Here is a 23,569-nt window from a genome sequence, read left to right on the forward strand (position 1 = left end):
AATAGTGTGAGAGTCCAGTCCATAGTGGATCTAACATAATAGTGTGAGAGTCCAGTCCATAGTGGATCTAACATAATAGTGTGAGAGTCCAGTCCATAGTGGATCTAACATAATAGTGAGAGTCCAGTCCATAGTGGATCTAACATAATAGTGTGAGAGTCCAGTCCATAGTGGATCTAACATAATAGTGTGAGTCCAGTCCATAGTGGATCTAACATAATAGTGAGAGTCCAGTCCATAGTGGATCTAACATAATAGTGAGTGTCCAGTCCATAGTGGATCTAACATAATAGTGTGAGAGTCCAGTCCATAGTGGATCTAACATAATAGTGTGAGTCCAGTCCATAGTGGATCTAACATAATAGTGAGAGTCCAGTCCATAGTGGATCTAACATAATAGTGAGTGTCCAGTCCATAGTGGATCTAACATAATAGTGTGAGAGTCCACTCCATCGTGTGAGTCACCTGAAATGGTTTTCACTTCACAGGTGTCATAGCTGTGATGCCTTCAGTGACAATCTACAATGTAAATAGTCATGAAAATAAAGAAAACACATTGAATGAGAAGGTGTGTCCAAACTTGTGGCATGTTCAAACCCCGTTTCCATATGAGTTGGGAAATTGTGTTAGATGTAAATATAAACGGAATACAATGATTTGCAAATCCTTCTCAAGCCATATTCAGTTGAATATGCTACAAAGACAACATATTTGATGTTCAAACTCATAAACTTTATTTCCTTTTTGCAAATAATTAACTTAGAATTTCATGGCTGCAATACGTGACAAAGTAGTTGGGAAAGGGCATGTTCACCACTGTGTTACATGGCCTTTTCTTTTAACAACACTCAATAAACGATTGGGAACTGAGGAAACTAATTGTTGAAGCTTTGAAAGTGGAATTCTTTCCCGTTCTTGTTTTATGTAGAGCTTCAGTCGTTCAACAGTCCGGGGTCTCCGCTGTCGTATTTTACGCTTCATAATGCGCCACACATTTTCAATGAGAGACAGGTCTGGACTGCAGGCGGTACCCGCACTCTTTTTTTTACGAAGCCACGCTGTTTTAACACGTGCTGAATGTGGCTTGGCATTGTCTTGCTGAAATAAGCAGGGGCGTCCATGAAAAAGACGGCGCTTAGATGGCAGCATATGTTGTTCCAAAACCTGTATGTACCTTTCAGCATTAATGGTGCCTTCACAGATGTGTAAGTTACCCATGCCTTGGGCACTAATACACCCCCATACCATCACACATGCTGGCTTTTCAACTTTGCGTTGATAACAGTCTGGATGGTTCGCTTCCCCTTTGGTCTGGATGACACGATGTCGAATACTTGGACTCGTCAGACCACAGAACACTTTTCCACTTTGGGGCAACAAGATCTGAGCTATCAGATCTTGTTATTAGGGACCGCAATGTCCCTTTGGGACAGAGGACCCTATTGTAATTGTAAGGTTTTATTATTATTATTATTCCGCCGCCTCTTTGAACTGTATTTTGACCCCCTTAACATGCTTCAAAACTCACCAAATTTGACACACACATCAGGACTGGCGAAAATTGCGATCTAATCAAAAAACCTAGCCCCAAAACTAAAAAATTGCGCTCTAGCGCACCCTAGGAAGAAAATACAGACACAACTGCCTCTAACTCCCAGTAGGAATGTCATACAGACATGAAACAAAAACCTCTATGTAGGTCTGACTTAGACCTAGATTTCACACATTGACATCCTTCAGCAAAAATCAACAGGAAGTTGTCAATTACCCCTTCAAAACAAAAGTTTAGTGAAAACAGTCACTTTTGCCTCTTTGAGCTGTAATTTGACCCCCTTAACATGCTTGGACACACACATCAGGACCGGCAAAAATTGCGATCTAATAAAAAAAAAACAAATCCCAAAACTCAAAATTGCGCTCCAGCGCCCCCTAGGAAGAAAACACAGACAAAACTGCCTGTAACTTCCAGTAGGAATGTCTTAGAGACATGAAACAATAACCTCTATGTAGGTCTTACATAAATTGACATCCCCCAGCAAAAATCTACAGGAAGTTTGCAATTCCCCCTTCAAAACAAAAGTTTTGTAAAAACCGGTCACCTTTTTTAAAAAAATTATCTCCTCTGAGCGCGTTTGTCGTGTCGGCTTCAAACTAGCACAGGAGAGAGATTGAACCCTTCTGATTAAAAGTTGACCAAAGAGTTTTAATTACTGCTCCGGTTTGGATTTTATGTGCCATCAAAGTCGGTCCCGTCCATCGCTGCTTGCAGCTTTAATTATTATTATTCCGCCGCCTCTTTGAACTGTATTTTGACCCCCTTAACATGCTTCAAAACTCACCAAATTTGACACACACATCAGGACTGGCAAAAATTGCGATCTAATCAAAAAACCTAGCCCCAAAACTAAAAAATTGCGCTCTAGCGCACCCTAGGAAGAAAATACAGACAAAACTGCCTCTAACTCCCAGTAGGAATGTCATACAGACATGAAACAAAAACCTCTATGTAGGTCTGACTTAGACCTAGATTTCACACATTGACATCCTTCAGCAAAAATCAACAGGAAGTTGTCAATTACCGTATTTTCCGCACCATAAGCCGCCCTGGGTTATAAGCCGCGCCTTCAATGAACGGCATATTTCAAAACTTTGTCCACCTATAAGCCGCCCCGTGTTATAAGCCGCATCTAACTGCGCTAAAGGAATGTCAAAAAAAAAGTCAGATAGGTCAGTCAAACTTTAATAATATATTAAAAACCAGCGTGATGTGGGCGCGCATGGAGTCGTATATCAACATGGACGGAGCTGCGTGAAAAAAGCCACCCGGCCTCTTCGCGTAAACTTACCTTAACCACTCGCTCATCTTTTCTTCATCCATCCATCCCTTCGAGTTAGCTTTTATGATGACGCCGGCTGGAAAGGTCTCTTTTGGCAAGGTCTTCCTTTTGAATATCACCATGGGTGGAAGTTTCTGGCCATTAGCATGGCAAGCTAGAACCACAGTGAAGGATGACTTCTCATTCCCTGTGGTGCGAATATTCACCGTACGTGCTCCCGTTGTATCCACAGTGCGGTTCACAGGAATATCAAAAGTCAGTGGAACCTCGTCCATGTTGATAATGTTCTCTGGCCGGATCTTTTTTTCAGCTATCTTGTTTTTACAATATGCACGGAAAGTAGCCAGCTTTTCTTGAAAGTCTTTAGGCAGTTGCTGTGAAATAGTAGTCCGTGTGCGGATGGAGAGATTGCGTCTTTTCATGAACCGGATCCCTGTCGCTTAGTAGGAGCCATTTTGTGGTCTTTACAGATGTAAACACACAAAGGAAATGAAACGTAATATCCACGCGCTTTTTCTTCTTCTATGGGGGCGGGTGGTTGCTTACAGTAGAAGAAGAAGCGCTTCCTGTTCTATGGGGGCGGGTGCTTACCTTGGCGGTTGCTTGCGTAAAAGAAGAAGCACTTCCTCTTCTACGGGGAAAAAAGATGGCGGCTGTTTACCGTAGTTGCGAGACCGAAACTTTATGAAAATGAATCTTAATATTAATCCATATATAAAGCGCACCGGGTTATAAGCCGCACTGTCAGCTTTTGAGTAAATTTGTGGTTTTTAGGTGCGGCTAATAGTGCGGAAAATACGGTACCCCTTCAAAACAAAAGTTTAGTGAAAACAGTCACTTTTGCCTCTTTGAGCTGTAATTCGACCCCCTTAACATGCTTGGACACACACATCAGGACTGGCAAAAATTGCGATCTAATAAAAAAATAAAAAAAAATCCCAAAACTCAAAATTGCGCTCTAGCGCCCCCTAGGAAGAAAGTACAGACAAAACTGCCTGTAACTTCCAGTAGGAATGTCTTAGAGACATGAAACAATAACCTCTATGTAGGTCTTACATAAATTGACATCCCCCAGCAAAAATCTACAGGAAGTTTGCAATTCCCCCTTCAAAACAAAAGTTTTGTAAAAACCGGTCACCTTTTTAAAAAAAATTATCTCCTCTGAGCGCGTTTGTCGTGTCGGCTTCAAACTAGCACAGGAGAGAGATTGAACCCTTCTGATTAAAAGTTGACGAAAGAGTTTTAATTACTGCTCCGGTTTGGATTTTATGTGCCGTCAAAGTCGGTCCCGTCCATCGCTGCTTGCAGCTTTAATTATTATTATTCCGCCGCCTCTTTGAACTGTATTTTGACCCCCTTAACATGCTTCAAAACTCACCAAATTTGACACACACATCAGGACTGGCAAAAATTGCGATCTAATCAAAAAACCTAGCCCCAAAGCTAAAAATTGCGCTCTAGCGCCCCCTAGGAAGAAAATACAGACAAAACTGCCTCTAACTCCCAGTAGGAATGTCATACAGACATGAAACAAAAACCTCTATGTAGGTCTGACTTAGGCCTAGATTTCACACATTGACATCCTTCAGCAAAAATCAACAGGAAGTTGTCAATTACCCCTTCAAAACAAAAGTTTAGTAAAAACAGTCACTTTTGCCTCTTTGAGCTGTAATTTGACCCCCTTAACATGCTTGGACACACACATCAGGACTGGCAAAAATTGCGATCTAATAAAAAAAAAAACAAATCCCAAAACTCAAAATTGCGCTCTAGCGCCCCCTAGGAAGAAAACACAGACAAAACTGCCTGTAACTTCCAGTAGGAATGTCTTAGAGACATGAAACAATAACCTCTATGTAGGTCTTACATACATTGACATCCCCCAGCAAAAATCTACAGGAAGTTTGCAATTCCCCCTTCAAAACAAAAGTTTTGTAAAAACCGGTCACCTTTTTAAAAAAATTATCTCCTCTGAGCGCGTTTGTCGTGTCGGCTTTAAACTAGCACAGGAGAGAGATTGAATCCTTCTGATTAAAAGTTGACCAAAGAGTTTTAATTACTGCTCCGGTTTGGATTTTATGTGCCATCAAAGTCGGTCCCGTCCATCGCTGCTTGCAGCTTTAATTATTATTATTCCGCCGCCTCTTTGAACTGTATTTTGACCCCCTTAACATGCTTCAAAACTCACCAAATTTGACACACACATCAGGAATGGCAAAAATTGCGATCTAATCAAAAAACCTAGCCCCAAAACTAAAAAATTGCGCTCTAGCGCCCCCTAGGAAGAAAATACAGACAAAACTTCCTCTAACTCCCAGTAGGAATGTCATACAGACATGAAACAAAAACCTCTATGTAGGTCTGACTTAGGCCTAGATTTCACACATTGACATCCTTCAGCAAAAATCAACAGGAAGTTGTCAATTACCCCTTCAAAACAAAAGTTTAGTAAAAACAGTCACTTTTGCCTCTTTGAGCTGTAATTTGACCCCCTTAACATGCTTGGACACACACATCAGGACTGGCAAAAATTGCGATCTAATAAAAAAAAAAACAAATCCCAAAACTCAAAATTGCGCTCTAGCGCCCCCTAGGAAGAAAACACAGACAAAACTGCCTGTAACTTCCAGTAGGAATGTCTTAGAGACATGAAACAATAACCTCTATGTAGGTCTTACATACATTGACATCCCCCAGCAAAAATCTACAGGAAGTTTGCAATTCCCCCTTCAAAACAAAAGTTTTGTAAAAACCGGTCACCTTTTTAAAAAAATTATCTCCTCTGAGCGCGTTTGTCGTGTCGGCTTTAAACTAGCACAGGAGAGAGATTGAATCCTTCTGATTAAAAGTTGACCAAAGAGTTTTAATTACTGCTCCGGTTTGGATTTTATGTGCCATCAAAGTCGGTCCCGTCCATCGCTGCTTGCAGCTTTAATTATTATTATTCCGCCGCCTCTTTGAACTGTATTTTGACCCCCTTAACATGCTTCAAAACTCACCAAATTTGACACACACATCAGGAATGGCAAAAATTGCGATCTAATCAAAAAACCTAGCCCCAAAACTAAAAAATTGCGCTCTAGCGCCCCCTAGGAAGAAAATACAGACAAAACTTCCTCTAACTCCCAGTAGGAATGTCATACAGACATGAAACAAAAACCTCTATGTAGGTCTGACTTAGGCCTAGATTTCACACATTGACATCCTTCAGCAAAAATCAACAGGAAGTTGTCAATTACCCCTTCAAAACAAAAGTTTAGTAAAAACAGTCACTTTTGCCTCTTTGAGCTGTAATTTGACCCCCTTAACATGCTTGGACACACACATCAGGACTGGCAAAAATTGCGATCTAATAAAAAAAAAAACAAATCCCAAAACTCAAAATTGCGCTCTAGCGCCCCCTAGGAAGAAAACACAGACAAAACTGCCTGTAACTTCCAGTAGGAATGTCTTAGAGACATGAAACAATAACCTCTATGTAGGTCTTACATACATTGACATCCCCCAGCAAAAATCTACAGGAAGTTTGCAATTCCCCCTTCAAAACAAAAGTTTTGTAAAAACCGGTCACCTTTTTAAAAAAATTATCTCCTCTGAGCGCGTTTGTCGTGTCGGCTTTAAACTAGCACAGGAGAGAGATTGAATCCTTCTGATTAAAAGTTGACCAAAGAGTTTTAATTACTGCTCCGGTTTGGATTTTATGTGCCATCAAAGTCGGTCCCGTCCATCGCTGCTTGCAGCTTTAATTATTATTATTCCGCCGCCTCTTTGAACTGTATTTTGACCCCCTTAACATGCTTCAAAACTCACCAAATTTGACACACACATCAGGAATGGCAAAAATTGCGATCTAATCAAAAAACCTAGCCCCAAAACTAAAAAATTGCGCTCTAGCGCCCCCTAGGAAGAAAATACAGACAAAACTTCCTCTAACTCCCAGTAGGAATGTCATACAGACATGAAACAAAAACCTCTATGTAGGTCTGACTTAGACCTAGATTTAACACATTGACATCCTTCAGCAAAAATCAACAGGAAGTTGTCAATTACCCCTTCAAAACAAAAGTTTAGTAAAAACAGTCACTTTTGCCTCTTTGAGCTGTAATTTGACCCCCTTAACATGCTTGGACACACACATCAGGACTGGCAAAAATTGCGATCTAATAAAAATTTTTTAAAAAATCCCAAAACTCAAAATTGCGCTCTAGCGCCCCCTAGGAAGAAAACACAGACAAAACTGCCTGTAACTTCCAGTAGGAATGTCTTAGAGACATGAAACAATAACCTCTATGTAGGTCTTACATAAATTGACATCCCCCAGCAAAAATCTACAGGAAGTTTGCAATTCCCCCTTCAAAACAAAAGTTTTGTAAAAACCGGTCACCTTTTAAAAAAAATTATCTCCTCTGAGCGCGTTTGTCGTGTCGGCTTCAAACTAGCACAGGAGAGAGATTGAACCCTTCTGATTAAAAGTTGACGAAAGAGTTTTAATTACTGCTCCGGTTTGGATTTTATGTGCCGTCAAAAGTCGGTCCCGTCTATCGCTGCTTGCAGCTTTAATTATTATTATTCCGCCGCCTCTTTGAACTGTATTTTGACCCCCTTAACATGCTTCAAAACTCACCAAATTTGACACACACATCAGGACTGGCAAAAATTGCGATCTAATCAAAAAACCTAGCCCCAAAACTAAACATTGCGCTCTAGCGCCCCCTAGGAAGAAAATACAGACAAAACTGCCTCTAACTCCCAGTAGGAATGTCATACAGACATGAAAGAAAAACCTCTATGTAGGTCTGACTTAGACCTAGATTTCACACATTGACATCCTTCAGCAAAAATCAACAGGAAGTTGTCAATTACCCCTTCAAAACAAAAGTTTAGTAAAAACAGTCACTTTTGCCTCTTTGAGCTGTAATTTGACCCCCTTAACATGCTTTAAAACTCACCAAACTGGACACACACATCAGGACTGGCAAAAATTGCGATCTAATAAAAAAAAAACAAATCCCAAAACTCAAAATTGCGCTCTAGCGCCCCCTAGGAAGAAAGTACAGACAAAACTGCCTCTAACTCCCAGTAGGAATGTCATACAGACATGAAACAAAAACCTCTTATGTAGGTCTGACTTAGACCTAGATTTCACACATTGACATCCTTCAGCAAAAATCAACAGGAAGTTGTCAATTACCCCTTCAAAACAAAAGTTTAGTAAAAACAGTCACTTTTGCCTCTTTGAGCTGTAATTTGACCCCCTTAACATGCTTTAAAACTCACCAAACTGGACACACACATCAGGACTGGCAAAAATTGCGATCTAATAAAAAAAAAAAAAAAATCCCAAAACTCAAAATTGCGCTCTAGCGCCCCCTAGGAAGAAAACACAGACAAAACTGCCTGTAACTTCCAGTAGAAATGTCTTAGAGACATGACACAATAACCTCTATGTAGGTCTTACATAAATTGACATCCCCCAGCAAAAATCTACAGGAAGTTTGCAATTCCCCCTTCAAAATAAAAGTTTTGTAAAAACCGGTCACCTCTTTTCAAACATTATCTCCTCTGAGCGCGTTTGTCGTGTCGGCTTTAAACTAGCACAGGAGAGAGATTGAACCCTTCTGATTAAAAGTTGACCAAAGAGTTTTAATTACTGCTCCGGTTTGGATTTTATGTGCCATCAAAGTCGGTCCCGTCCATCGCTGCTTGCAGCTTTAATTATTATTATTCCGCCGCCTCTTTGAACTGTATTTTGACCCCCTTAACATGCTTCAAAACTCACCAAATTTGACACACACATCAGGACTGGCAAAAATTGCGATCTAATCAAAAAACCTAGCCCCAAAACTAAAAAATTGCGCTCTAGCGCACCCTAGGAAGAAAATACAGACAAAACTGCCTCTAACTCCCAGTAGGAATGTCATACAGACATGAAACAAAAACCTCTATGTAGGTCTGACTTAGACCTAGATTTCACACATTGACATCCTTCAGCAAAAATCAACAGGAAGTTGTCAATTACCCCTTCAAAACAAAAGTTTAGTAAAAACAGTCACTTTTGCCTCTTTGAGCTGTAATTTGACCCAATTAACATGCTTTAAAACTCACCAAACTGGACACACACATCAGGACTGGCAAAAATTGCGATCTAATAAAAAAATAAAAATCCCAAAACTCAAAACTCAAAATTGCGCTCTAGCGCCCCCTAGGAAGAAAACACAGACAAAACTGCCTGTAACTTCCAGTAGGAATGTCTTAGAGACATGAAACAATAACCTCTATGTAGGTCTTACATAAATAGACATCTCCCAGCAAAAATCTACAGGAAGTTTGCAATTCCCCCTTCAAAACAAAAGTTTTGTAAAAACCGGTCACCTCTTTTCAAACATTATCTCCTCTGAGCGCGTTTGTCGTGTCGGCTTTAAACTAGCACAGGAGAGAGATTGAATCCTTCTGATTAAAAGTTGACCAAAGAGTTTTAATTACTGCTCCGGTTTGGATTTTATGTGCCATCAAAGTCGGTCCCGTCCATCGCTGCTTGCAGCTTTAATTATTATTATTCCGCCGCCTCTTTGAACTGTATTTTGACCCCCTTAACATGCTTCAAAACTCACCAAATTTGACACACACATCAGGACTGGCAAAAATTGCGATCTAATCAAAAAACCTAGCCCCAAAACTAAAAAATTGCGCTCTAGCGCACCCTAGGAAGAAAATACAGACAAAACTGCCTCTAACTCCCAGTAGGAATGTCATACAGACATGGAACAAAAACCTCTATGTAGGTCTGACTTAGATCTAGATTTCACACATTGACATCCTTCAGCAAAAATCAACAGGAAGTTGTCAATTACCCCTTCAAAACAAAAGTTTAGTAAAAACAGTCACTTTTGCCTCTTTGAGCTGTAATTTGACCCCCTTAACATGCTTGGACACACACATCAGGACTGGCAAAAATTGCGATCTAATAAAAAACAAAAACAAATCCCAAAACTCAAAATTGCGCTCTAGCGCCCCCTAGGAAGAAAACACAGACAAAACTGCCTGTAACTTCCAGTAGGAATGTCTTAGAGACATGAAACAATAACCTCTATGTAGGTCTTACATAAATTGACATCCCCCAGCAAAAACCTACAGGAAGTTTGCAATTCCCCCTTCAAAACAAAAGTTTTGTAAAAACCGGTCACCTTTTTTAAAAAATTATCTCCTCTGAGCGCGTTTGTCGTGTCGGCTTTAAACTAGCACAGGAGAGAGATTGAACCCTTCTGATTAAAAGTTGACCAAAGAGTTTTAATTACTGCTCCGGTTTGGATTTTATGTGCCATCAAAGTCGGTCCCGTCCATCGCTGCTTGCAGCTTTAATTATTATTATTCCGCCGCCTCTTTGAACTGTATTTTGACCCCCTTAACATGCTTCAAAACTCACCAAATTTGACACACACATCAGGACTGGCAAAAATTGCGATCTAATCAAAAAACCTAGCCCCAAAACTAAAGAAATTGCGCTCTAGCGCACCCTAGGAAGAAAATACAGACAAAACTGCCTCTAACTCCCAGTAGGAATGTCATACAGACATGAAACAAAAACCTCTTATGTAGGTCTGACTTAGACCTAGATTTCACACATTGACATCCTTCAGCAAAAATCAACAGGAAGTTGTCAATTACCCCTTCAAAACAAAAGTTTAGTAAAAACAGTCACTTTTGCCTCTTTGAGCTGTAATTTGACCCCCTTAACATGCTTGGACACACACATCAGGACTGGCAAAAATTGCGATCTAATAAAAAAATTTAAAAAAATCCCAAAACTCAAAATTGCGCTCTAGCGCCCCCTAGGAAGAAAGTACAGACAAAACTGCCTGTAACTTCCAGTAGGAATGTCTTAGAGACATGAAACAATAACCTCTATGTAGGTCTTACATAAATTGACATCCCCCAGCAAAAATCTACAGGAAGTTTGCAATTCCCCCTTCAAAACAAAATTTTTGTAAAAACCGGTCACCTTTTTAAAAAAATTATCTCCTCTGAGCGCGTTTGTCGTGTCTGCTTCAAACTAGCACAGGAGAGAGATTGAACCCTTCTGATTAAAAGTTGACCAAAGAGTTTTAATTACTGCTCCGGTTTGGATTTTATGTGCCGTCAAAAGTCGGTCCTGTCCATCGCTGCTTGCAGCTTTAATTGTTCATGTGTCTGATGGCCGAGGGGAAAGAACTGTTGAGGTGTGGGTCTGGATGGACCTTAGTCTCCTGCCTGAGCGGGGCTGTATCTGTTCTTTGATGGAAATCAGTCAATTTTAAGGGAGTTGTTGACACAAAACGCATCCCTCTGTCATCCCAACAGCTGGCTTTGTATGTACTGTCCTTCCTGGAGCCCAAGGACCTCCTCCAGGCTGCCCAGACGTGTCGCTACTGGCGCATCCTCGCAGAAGACAACCTGCTGTGGAGGGAAAAATGCAGGGAAGAAGGTGAGTTTAACTTTTTTTGTGATCCTGAGCTTTTAAGTGAGAACGTCTTCAACGTATTTTTCCGCCGGCTTCCAACAGGCATCGATGAGCCTCTGCCCCTCAAGAAGAGGAAAATCGTCAAGCCGGGCTTCACCCACAGCCCCTGGAAGAGTGCCTACATCAGGCAGCACAGAATAGACACTAACTGGCGGAGAGGGGACCTCAAATCACCCAAGGTAGAGTTTTTCCTCAGATTGAATCGGCTAGCTAATCTTGTAGATGGGGCGTTCAATGGCTGCTTGGCTGGCAGGAGGAAAGTTGAATACATGCCTGGAGTGTGGAGTGGATGCTGATCAGTGTATAGAATGACAATTGGGCTGCAGTGCGGTTTAATGTCGGCGTTGTTTGCCTTTTATTTTTGTTGTTTGCCTCCAAGAAGTGTGGCAATAAAAGCTCATCCTTAATGGGCCATGTTGAAAATGGCTGCAGGCCACCCATGTAAATGAGGTTACTGTCCTTTGCACCTGCTCCTGCTTTCTTCTTTGCTGAGTCAGACGTTTGCCACCGGCCTTCAAAGATGAGACGCACACGCACACACAGCATGCAGCGCCTAAAAACAGACCTGCACCACTTGCGATCATTTTCCACTCTACATTTTAGTCCGGATACCAACATTTTGTGACCAAAATGTTTTTCGATACTTTTTTGTCATGATTGGCTTTATTTTAACAGAGATAAATTAATCATATTTTCTTTATTATTTACAGCGTTGTCCTTAAATAAAATAGCGAACATACTAGACAACTTGTCTTTTAGTACACTGCAAAAAGTCAGTGTTCAAAAACAAGAACAAAAAAAAAAAAAATGACGGGTATTTTGTTTGAACCAAAATGATCTGCCAATAGAACAAGAAAATTTGGCTTGTCAAGACTTTCCAAAACAAGTAAAATTAAAGCTGCAAGCAGCATTGGTCGGGCCCGCGTATTTGGCAGGTGCTAGTCCTAAGTGTCCCAATACTTTTGTCAAGTTGTAGTCCCAAGTGTCCCAATACTTTTGTCCAGTGTAAGTGTCCCAATACTTGTGTCCAGTGGTAGTCCTAAGTGTCCCAATACTTTTGTCAAGTTGTAGTCCCAAGTGTCCCAATACTTTTGGCCAGTGTAGGTGTCCCAATACTTTTGTCCAGTGGTAGTCCTAAGTGTCCCAATACTTTTGTCCAGTTGTAGTCCTAAGTGTCCCAATACTTTTGTCAAGTTGTAGTCCTAAGTGTCCCAATACTTTTGGCCAGTGTAAGTGTCCCAATACTTTTGTCCAGTGGTAGTCCTACGTGTCCCAATACTTTTGTCCAGTTGTAGTCCTAAGTGTCCCAATACTTTTGTCCAGTTGTAGTCCTAAGTGTCCCAATACCTTTGGCCAGTGTAAGTGTCCCAATACTTTTGTCCAGTGGCAGTCCTATGTGTCCCAATACTTTTGTCCAGTGTAAGCGTCCCAATACTTTTGGCCAGTGTAAGTGTCCCAATACTTTTGTCAAGTGGTAGTCCTAAGTGTCCCAATACTTTTGTCTACGTTTAGTCCGAATTGTCCCAATACTTTTGTCCAGTTCTAGTCCTAAGTGTCCCAATACTTTTGGCCAGTGTAGGTGTCCCAATACTTTTGTCCAGTGGTAGTCCTAAGTGTCCCAATACTTTTGTCCAGTTGTAGTCCTAAGTGTCCCAATACTTTTGTCCAGTGTAAGCGTCCCAATACTTTTGGCCAGTGTAAGTGTCCCAATACTTTTGTCAAGTGGTAGTCCTAAGTGTCCCAATACTTTTGTCTACGTTTAGTCCGAATTGTCCCAATACTTTTGTCCAGTTCTAGTCCTAAGTGTCCCAATACTTTTGTCAAGTTGTAGTCCTAAGTGTCCCAATACTTTTGGCCAGTGTAGGTGTCCCAATACTTTTGTCCAGTGGTAGTCCTAAGTGTCCCAATACTTTTGTCAAGTTGTAGTCCTAAGGGTCCCAATACTTTTGGCCAGTGTAAGTGTCCCAATACTTTTGTCCAGTGGTAGTCCTGAGTGTCCCAATACTTTTGTCCAGTTGTAGTCCTAAGTGTCCCAATACTTTTGTCAAGTTGTAGTCCTAAGTGTCCCAATACTTTTGGCCAGTGTAAGTGTCCCAATACTTTTGTCCAGTGGTAGTCCTAAGTGTCCCAATACTTTTGTCCAGTTTTAGTCCTAAGTGTCCCAATACTTTTGTCAAGTTGTAGTCCTAAGTGTCCCAATACTTTTGGCCAGTGTAAGTGTCCCAATACTTTTGTCCAGTGGTAGTCCTAAGTGTCCCAATACTTTTGTCCAGTTGTAGTCCTAAGTGTCCCAATACTTTTGTCAAGTTGTAGTCCTAAGTGTCCCAATACTTTTGGCCAGTGTAAGTGTCCCAATACTTTTGTCCAGTGGCAGTCCTATGTGTCCCAATACTTTTGTCCAGTTGTAGTCCTAAGTGTCCCAATACTTTTGTCAAGTTGTAGTCCTAAGTGTCCCAATACTTTTGGCCAGTGTAGGTGTCCCAATACTTTTGTCCAGTGGTAGTCCTAAGTGTCCCAATACTTTTGTCCAGTTGTAGTCCTAAGTGTCCCAATACTTTTGTCAAGTTAAAGTCCTAAGTGTCCCAATACTTTTGGCCAGTGTAAGTGTCCCAATACTTTTGTCCAGTTGTAGTCCTAAGTGTCCCAATACTTTTGTCCAGTGTAAGCGTCCCCATACTTTTGGCCAGTGTAAGTGTCCCAATACTTTTGTCAAGTGGTAGTCCTAAGTGTCCCAATACTTTTGTCCAGTTGTAGTCCTAAGTGTCCCAATACTTTTGTCAAGTTAAAGTCCTAAGTGTCCCAATACTTTTGGCCAGTGTAAGTGTCCCAATACTTTTGTCCAGTGGTAGTCCTAAGTGTCCCAATACTTTTGTCCAGTTGTAGTCCTAAGTGTCCCAATACTTTTGTCCAGTGTAAGCGTCCCAATACTTTTGGCCAGTGTAAGTGTCCCAATACTTTTGTCAAGTGGTAGTCCTAAGTGTCCCAATACTTTTGTCTACGTTTAGTCCGAATTGTCCCAATACTTTTGTCCAGTTCTAGTCCTAAGTGTCCCAATACTTTTGTCAAGTTGTAGTCCTAAGTGTCCCAATGCTTTTGGCCAGTGTAGGTGTCCCAATACTTTTGTCCAGTTGTAGTCCTAAGTGTCCCAATACTTTTGTCAAGTTGTAGTCCTAAGTGTCCCAATACTTTTGGCCAGTGTAAGTGTCCCAATACTTTTGTCCAGTGGTAGTCCTGAGTGTCCCAATACTTTTGTCCAGTTGTAGTCCTAAGTGTCCCAATACTTTTGTCAAGTTGTAGTCCTAAGTGTCCCAATACTTTTGGCCAGTGTAGGTGTCCCAATACTTTTGTCCAGTTGTAGTCCTAAGTGTCCCAATACTTTTGTCAAGTTGTAGTCCTAAGTGTCCCAATACTTTTGGCCAGTGTAAGTGTCCCAATACTTTTGTCCAGTGGCAGTCCTAAGTGTCCCAATACTTTTGTCAAGTTGTAGTCCTAAGTGTCCCAATACTTTTGGCCAGTGTAAGTGTCCCAATACTTTTGTCCAGTGGTAGTCCTGAGTGTCCCAATACTTTTGTCCAGTTGTAGTCCTAAGTGTCCCAATACTTTTGGCCAGTGTAAGTGTCCCAATACTTTTGTCCAGTGGCAGTCCTAAGTGTCCCAATACTTTTGTCCAGTTGTAGTCCTAAGTGTCCCAATACTTTTGGCCAGTGTAAGTGTCCCAATACTTTTGTCCAGTGGTAGTCCTGAGTGTCCCAATACTTTTGTCCAGTTGTAGTCCTAAGTGTCCCAATACTTTTGGCCAGTGTAAGTGTCCCAATACTTTTGTCCAGTGGCAGTCCTAAGTGTCCCAATACTTTTGTCCAGTTGTAGTCCTAAGTGTCCCAATACTTTTGGCCAGTGTAAGTGTCCCAATACTTTTGTCCAGTGGTAGTCCTGAGTGTCCCAATACTTTTGTCCAGTTGTAGTCCTAAGTGTCCCAATACTTTTGGCCAGTGTAAGTGTCCCAATACTTTTGTCCAGTTGTAGTCCTAAGTGTCCCAATACTTTTGTCAAGTTGTAGTCCTAAGTGTCCCAATACTTTTGGCCAGTGTAAGTGTCCCAATACTTTTGTCCAGTGGTAGTCCTGAGTGTCCCAATACTTTTGTCCAGTTGTAGTCCTAAGTGTCCCAATACTTTTGTCAAGTTGTAGTCCTAAGTGTCCCAATACTTTTGGCCAGTGTAAGTGTCCCAATACTTTTGTCCAGTGGTAGTCCTAAGTGTCCCAATACTTTTGTCCAGTTGTAGTCCTGAGTGTCCCAATACTTTTGTCCAGTTGTAGTCCTAAGTGTCCCAATACTTTTGTCAAGTTGTAGTCCTAAGTGTCCCAATACTTTTGTCAAGTTGTAGTCCTAAGTGTCCCAATACTTTTGGCCAGTGTAAGTGTCCCAATACGTTTGTCCAGTGGTAGTCCTAAGTGTCCCAATACTTTTGTCCAGTTGTACTGATTATTAATCTACTTGTTCATTTACTGTTAATATCTGCTTATTTTCTGTTTCAACATGTTCTATCTACACTTCTGTTAAAATGTAATAATCACTTATTCTTCTCTTCTTTGATACTTGACATTAGTTTTGGATGATACCACACATTTAGGTATGATCCGATACCAAGTAGTTACAGGATCACGTTCAAAGTCCTCATATGTCCAGGGACATATTTCGTGAGTTTGTAAACTATAAAAGAAGACAATATTTTTTCAAATGTCTACTAAGTACATTAAAAGTAAGAATGTTGTGTTCAAATGTTTACCAAAACATTAACGAGAGTGTTGCGTTCAAATGTCTACTAAGTAGATCAATAGTAAGAATGTTGCATTCAAGTCTTTACCAAGTAAAACATAAACAGGAGTGTTGCGTTCTAATGTCTATTAAGTACATCAATAGTAAGAATGTTGTGTTCAAGTGTTTACCATGTAAAATAATAGTGGGAGTGTTGCGTTCAAATTTCTATTAAGTACATCAATAGTAAAAATGTTGTGTTCAAGTGTTTAACAAGTAAAATAATAGTGGGAGTGTTGCGTTCAAATGTCTACTAAGTACATCAATAGTAAGGATGGTGTGTTCAAGTGTTTACCAAGTAAAATAATAGTGTTGCATTCAAATGTCTACTAAGTACATTAAAAGTAAGAATGTTGTGTTCAAATGATTACCAAGTAAAACATTAACGAGAGTGTTGCGTTCAAATGTCTACTAAGTAGATCAATAGTAAGAATGTTGTGTTCAAGTGTTTACCATGTAAAATAATAGTGGGAGTGTTGCGTTCAAATGTCTATTAAGTACATCAATAGTAAAAATGTTGTGTTCAAGTGTTTAACAAGTAAAATAATAGTGGGAGTGTTGCGTTCAAATGTCTACTAAGTACATCAATAGTAAGGATGGTGTGTTCAAGTGTTTACCAAGTAAAATAATAGTGTTGCATTCAAATGTCTACTAAGTACATTAAAAGTAAGAATGTTGTGTTCAAATGATTACCAAGTAAAACATTAACGAGAGTGTTGCGTTCAAATGTCTATTAAGTACATCAATAGTAAGAATGTTGTGTTCAAGTGTTTACCATGTAAAATAATAGTGGGAGTGTTGCGTTCTAATGTCTATTAAGTACATCAATAGTAAAAATGTTGTGTTCAAGTGTTTAACAAGTAAAATAATAGTGGGAGTGTTGCGTTCCAATGTCTATTAAGTACATCAATAGTAAAAATGTTGTGTTCAAGTGTTTAACAAGTAAAATAATAGTGGGAGTGTTGTGTTCAAATGTCTACTAAGTACATGAATAGTAAGGATGGTGTGTTCAAGTGTTTACCAAGTAAAATAATAGTGTTGCATTCAAATGTCTACTAAGTACATTAAAGATAAGAATGTTGTGTTCAAATGATTACCAAGTAAAACATTAACGAGAGTGTTGCGTTCAAATGTCTACTAAGTAGATCAATAGTAAGAATGTTGGGTTCAAGTGTTTACCAAGTAAAACATTAACGAGATTGTTGCATTCAAATGTCTATTAAGTACATTAAAAGTAAGAATGTTGTGTTCAGCTAGACAAAAAAATATCGATGTAATCATTGTAGTATCGACTATATACGCCTCTTGTACTTGGCATTGTTACAATCGATGTTTGTATAGATCCACCCATTTGTTTACATTCAGGAGCGTGAGCTAGCTGTTAGCGGTTACCTACTTTATCCTACTCTGTGTGTAGTGAAGCATGTTTAGCCATTCCTGGTCTTGATACTTGTGAGAAATTTACTTTATTTGTCGCTATAGAGCAGGCCTGGCAATTGTTTTGACTCGGGGGCCACATTTAGAGGTTTGGGGGCCGGTATATCTATTTTTAGGAACACTTAATACAAAACCTCACAATAATGTCTGATTGAATGCTAAAAACGTTATGACAGACCGCCTTAAAAAACGTAATGGAATTTTTAATTTTTCTATGAACGATAAAACACTGAATATTGACAAAATATGACCGTCACACCCCCTTTCGATCTACATATTTTTTACAATCAAGTGAAACGCAACAAAAATGCAACAAACAGTGCGCTCACGAAAAGGGGTGATATAGACAGCAGGACGGTGGCCATGGAAGTTGGAACCCGCTAAGGAGTGTGTAACAACCCACCTGCCGAATCAACTAGCCCTGAAAATGGATGGCGCTGGAGCGTCGGGCCCATACCCGGCCGTCCCCGGCAGCGAGACGCGCTTGGAGGTGCGCTCAGCGCGGCTCCCATATGATTGCGCACTGGTGTGCGTCTGGGTCGTGACAGCGTGGCACGCGAATGTCTGTGCTGCATTGGATCAGTCTCCTTTCTTTAACAGGCAAAAGCTTTATAACCTCACTAATGCCTTGCATCGTCTATATTAGATATATAACAACGGGCGGGTGCGGTTCTGATCAAATGTTAGACCGGGTGGATGGCGGATGGTTGACGACTTTCTGATGCGGTTGCGGATGAAATAATTGCCTATCCACGCATCTCTAGTGTGTTGACTCACATGCACCTCGGCTTATATTACCTGCAATGTCAGCATGTCCTTAAAAAAAGTACCAGTATTTAGTATAGTTTAGTATAGTACCTTTTTCTAATTCATTAGTACCATGGTACTTGAATTCTACTACTACTACTGCTGTACTGTACACACCTTTTTTACTTGATGTACAAACCCACTGGAGACTTACCTGTTAAACATCTCTCCAGGTGCTGAAAGGTCACGACGACCACGTGATCACCTGCCTCCAATTCTGTGGCAATCGCATTGTCAGCGGCTCCGACGACAACACGCTTAAAGTCTGGTCGGCGATCACAGGAAAGGTAAGGTCAAGTCTTGGTTTTTAAAGGTCAGACTGGATGTGTGCTTGACTTTGTCCGACAAAAACAAAGCAAGGGCAAAAGTTGGAGCTTAGCCAAGGCTGACTGCGCCCTGGACTCGGCCACAGGGCGCTTGTCGGGAGTCAATCCCAAGTCAGCTATGTGCACCACTACACTTCCATCCATTTTCTCTACTACTTATCCCATTTTTGGATCATAGCAGGAGATGGAGCCTATCCCAACAGCTGACATAGGCGGACTATACTCTTGCCTGCTCGCCAATCAATCACTCTCGGTGTTTAATTGTATCCAGTGCCAGCTGCACGGAACTCAACCATGTGCACCTTCCACCCCATTTTCTGGGTCAGCTCATCCTGCTGGAGCCTATCTCAGCCTTCTCCAGGCAAAAGGCAGACTACGCCCCGGTCCAAGCCCAAAAATCTCTCTATCACACCACTACATTTCTGACTACACCTTGGACAGGTTGCCAGTCAATCAGGCCAATGACTACACTATGAGGCGTTGACTTGGCTTCTAGTCCAGTAGGCCGTTTTTGAGGGACGAGTCCTCCCAGATTCTTTAGTTCTTAGGCTGTCAAATAAATGAAAGGTGACTAGAATTGACTATTAACAATTTATTCTATACAAAGGAGTAAATACCAATACCAGAGCGAACCGAGCCGTCTAAAGTTCAGAGCAATCTCTAAAATGGTCGCCCTCCTCGCATGTTTTTGTCCGCCTTGACAAGGACCGAAACTGAACGTTAACTTGATGTGTGTGTGCATTCTTCTCCCTTTGTCTCTTTCCTGGTACCTCTTCTTCTGGAACCTAAATGAGATACAATGTGTGTATTTGCAAGGAAAGGAAACACAAGGTCATGGTTTTTGATTGATTGGATTTGATTGATTGAAACTTGTATTAGTAGATTGCACGTACAATTGACCACTAAATGGTAACACCCCAATAAGTTGTTCAACTTGTTTAAGTCGGGGTCCACGTAAATCAATTCATGGTAAAAGACTGCATTGGCCGGGAATCGGACCCGGGTCTCCCGCGTGGCAGGCGAGAATTCTACCACTGAACCACCAATGGTGTGTCCTTGAACGTAACAAACTGCACATGAGATTAGATCTCGTGAACAGTTCATTTTGTTTACCTTCTAGGTGCTGAAAGTACTGACATGCACAGCCAGGAGGCTTTAATATGCTATACAGGTAAAAGCCAGTAAATTAGAATATTTTGAAAAACTTGATTTATTTCAGTAATTGCATTCAAAAGGTGTAACTTGTACATTATATTTATTCATTGCACACAGACTGATGCATTCAAATGTTTATTTCATTTAATTTTGATGATTTGAAGTGGCAACAAATGAAAATCCAAAATTCCGTGTGTCACAAAATTAGAATATTACTTAAGGCTAATACAAAAAAGGGATTTTTAGAAATGTTGGCCAACTGAAAAGTATGAAAATGAAAAATATGAGCATGTACAATACTCAATACTTGGTTGGAGCTCCTTTTGCCTCAATTACTGCGTTAATGCGGCGTGGCATGGAGTCGATGAGTTTCTGGCACTGCTCAGGTGTTATGAGAGCCCAGGTTGCTCTGATAGTGGCCTTCAACTCTTCTGCGTTTTTGGGTCTGGCATTCTGCATCTTCCTTTTCACAATACCCCACAGATTTTCTATGGGGCTAAGGTCAGGGGAGTTGGCGGGCCAATTTAGAACAGAAATACCATGGTCCGTAAACCAGGCACGGGTAGATTTTGCGCTGTGTGCAGGCGCCAAGTCCTGTTGGAACTTTAAATCTCCATCTCCATAGAGCAGGTCAGCAGCAGGAAGCATGAAGTGCTCTAAAACTTGCTGGTAGACGGCTGCGTTGACCCTGGATCTCAGGAAACAGAGTGGACCGACACCAGCAGATGACATGGCACCCCAAACCATCACCCAACCATGCAAATTTTGCATTTCCTTTGGAAATCGAGGTCCCAGAGTCTGGAGGAAGACAGGAGAGGCACAGGATCCACGTTGCCTGAAGTCTAGTGTAAAGTTTCCACCATCAGTGATGGTTTGGGGTGCCATGTCATCTGCTGGTGTCGGTAAGCACAACCAAAATTATTCCGTACATTAGGCGCGCCGGGTTATAAGGCACACTGTCGATTTTTGAGAAAATCTAATAATTTGAAGTGCTTTTCCTAAGGATTTTAAAATACAGTAAGTTACTCCATCTGCTTGCTCAAGGCGGATCACAACATCTTCCATCCTCATGTCATAAGATTAGAGTCTCTTCTTACTCTTTGCCAGCTCCTTTGCTAAACTGTTAAATGTGTTGCATGTTGGGTATCTAAACTCCTTGCTAGTGTTGCCACTCCGTTTTTGTTTCTGCTGCGTTGAACAAAGAAGTCGTAGTGTGGAATGTTCACATTGTTGTTAAGTCCCTGCACCACCACTTCTCTTCTTTACTTGGCACACAAATTAGACACGGATCGGGTGAAAAGCTGCAACCTATTTTATTTCCCAGGAGGCAAAAAGCCAAACCTCTTTGAGAAACTGATATTTGTGATCACACGGCCATCTCTTTACAAAAAAATAAATAAAAAAGTTGACATTCAGTCCGCTGGCAATTTGCACGCCTATCAGTGTGATCAAACCTCGCCATGGTCATCTGGAGCACCAACTGGGTCCACGCCACCCGAGGGTGGGGGGGGGGGGGGGGGGGGGGGGGGGTTGGACACATCCAGCGATGGTGAGTCACCTCGCCAGCAGGCTGTGACGAGTGTGACATCGCACGGCCCTTTTCAACTCAGCTCATCTGCCGTTGAGTTGAGTGTTGATGAAATCTGGAGACAAGCACATGTTTGACTCTGTGCTTCAGCAGCAAAGGGAGAGACTGGCCTCACTGAAAGGAAGAGGAAAGGCCAATTAAAGCCAGTCAAGCATTGCGACTAGAATTGCTTGTCCCCGCCAATAAAAGTGCAGCGTAAAAGACACAACAGGATTACTAGCATCTGCGTGTGTTGCCTTTCCACAGTCAGCGTTCCTTCCAGTCCTTCACAGCGTACTTAAACACTCGCCTGCACAATTTGACACACTTTTACGCCTGAAAGTGCTTGTCAAAGGATCAAATGTGTTTGGACACTCGGCCATGACAAATACATGAGCGGAAAATGAAAGGAAATTGTAAGCAGGTGCGATTTTTTTTTTTTTTTTCTGGACAAGTACCACTGCATACCTGCCAACTACTCCGGTTTTCCCGTAATTAGTACGGTTTTCATCAACCTATTCCGGGTTACGGTTGCAGTGATAAAAAATACGGTTTTTCATTAATTAAAAAAAAAAAATAAAAATTAAATGCGCGAGGCTATTTATAGCACCGCTGCCAAGCACGAGGCACCAGTTGCCATTGTTTCCAAACGAGCGAACGATCATGGAATCAGCCGGAGAAAAATCGCAAACGAGTCTTAAACCGAAAAGAAAACTGCAGTCATTCCGTGAAGAATATTCAAAAGCCTATCCGGGAATAATTACCGTATTTTCCGCACTATTAGCCGCACCTAAAAAACACAAATTTACTCAAAAGCTGACAGTGCGGCTTTTAACCCGGTGCGCTTTATATATGGATTAATATTAAGATTCATTTTCATAAAGTTTCGGTCTCGCAACTACGGTAAACAGCCGCCATCTTTTTTCCCGGTAGAACAGGAAGCGCTTCTTCTTCTACGCAAGCAACCGCCAAGGTAAGCACCCGCCCCCATAGAACAGGAAGCGCTTCTTCTTCTACTGTAAGCAACCACCCGCCCGCGTAGAAGAAGAAAAAGCGCGCGGATATCACCGTACGTTTCATTTCCTTTGTGTGTTTACATCTGTAAAGACCACAAAATGGCTCCTATTAAGCGACAGGGATCCGGTTCATGAAAAGACGCAATCTCTCCATCCGCACACGGATTACTATTTCACAGCAACTGATATTCCTGTGAACCGCACTGTGGATACAACGGGAGCACGTACGGTGAATATTCGCACCACAGAAGTCATCCTTCACTGTGGTTCTAGCTTGCCATGCTAATGGCCAGAAACTTCCACCCATGGTGATATTCAAAAGGAAGACCTTTCCAAAAGAGACCTTTCCAGCCGGCGTCATCATAAAAGCTAACTCGAAGGGATGGATGAAGAAAAGATGAGCGAGTGGTTAAGGTAAGTTTAAGTTTACGCGAAGAGGCCGGGTGGCTTTTTTCACGCAGCTCTGTCCATGTTGATATACGTATGTTTGTGATTGCACATTTGCGTACATTTTGGGAGTGAACAGAGTTGTTAGAACGCTGGTTTTTAATATATTATTAAAGTTTGACTGACCTATCTGACTGTTTTTTTGACATTCCTTTAGCGCAGTTAGATGCGGCTTACAACACCGGGCGGCTTATAGGTGGACAAAGTTTTGAAATATGCCGTTCATTGAAGGCGCGGCTTTTAACCCAGGGCGCCTTATGGTGCGGAAAATACGGTATCCGTTCCAAAAAGGGTGAAAACTACGCGAATTGCACCTTGTGCAGACAAGATTTTTCGATCGGACACGGAGGAATTAGCGATGTAAAAGACCACGTTGGGACAAAAAAACACAAGTCTAATGCCGTTGCTAGCGATACAAGTGGAAAACTTTCAACGTTTTTCGGATTTTAGCCACAAAAAGGTAATGACACCAATGTTATCTATTGGAATTGTTTAGTACTGTTATACTGTTAAAAGTGTTTATACTATTTATGCTTTCAAGTCCAAGTTGAAGAAATCTTGTTAAATGTTGACAGCATAACTACCAAAATACAGAAGTATGTCCTTAATATTTTTGCAGTGCTATTTCTGTTGAAAAGTTCAAATGATTACATTAGAGATGTGATG

General features: G+C 41.2%; 1 protein-coding gene across 5 annotated transcripts in view; it reads left to right on the plus strand.

Annotated features, from left to right (window-relative positions):
- Positions 1–23,569, plus strand: part of fbxw7 (F-box and WD repeat domain containing 7) — a 346,930-nt gene that overhangs the window by 285,105 nt on the left and 38,256 nt on the right. For all 5 annotated transcript variants that reach the window (XM_061923037.2, XM_061923038.2, XM_061923040.2 and 2 more), the window contains 3 exons: positions 11,175–11,298; positions 11,377–11,513; positions 18,566–18,679. In XM_061923037.2, the coding sequence (XP_061779021.2) occupies positions 11,175–11,298; positions 11,377–11,513; positions 18,566–18,679 (375 nt within the window). The remainder of the gene's footprint in view (positions 1–11,174; positions 11,299–11,376; positions 11,514–18,565; positions 18,680–23,569) is intronic.

Source organism: Nerophis lumbriciformis, linkage group LG27 (genome assembly GCF_033978685.3).
Source record: "Nerophis lumbriciformis linkage group LG27, RoL_Nlum_v2.1, whole genome shotgun sequence".
Lineage (NCBI taxonomy): Eukaryota > Metazoa > Chordata > Actinopteri > Syngnathiformes > Syngnathidae > Nerophis > Nerophis lumbriciformis.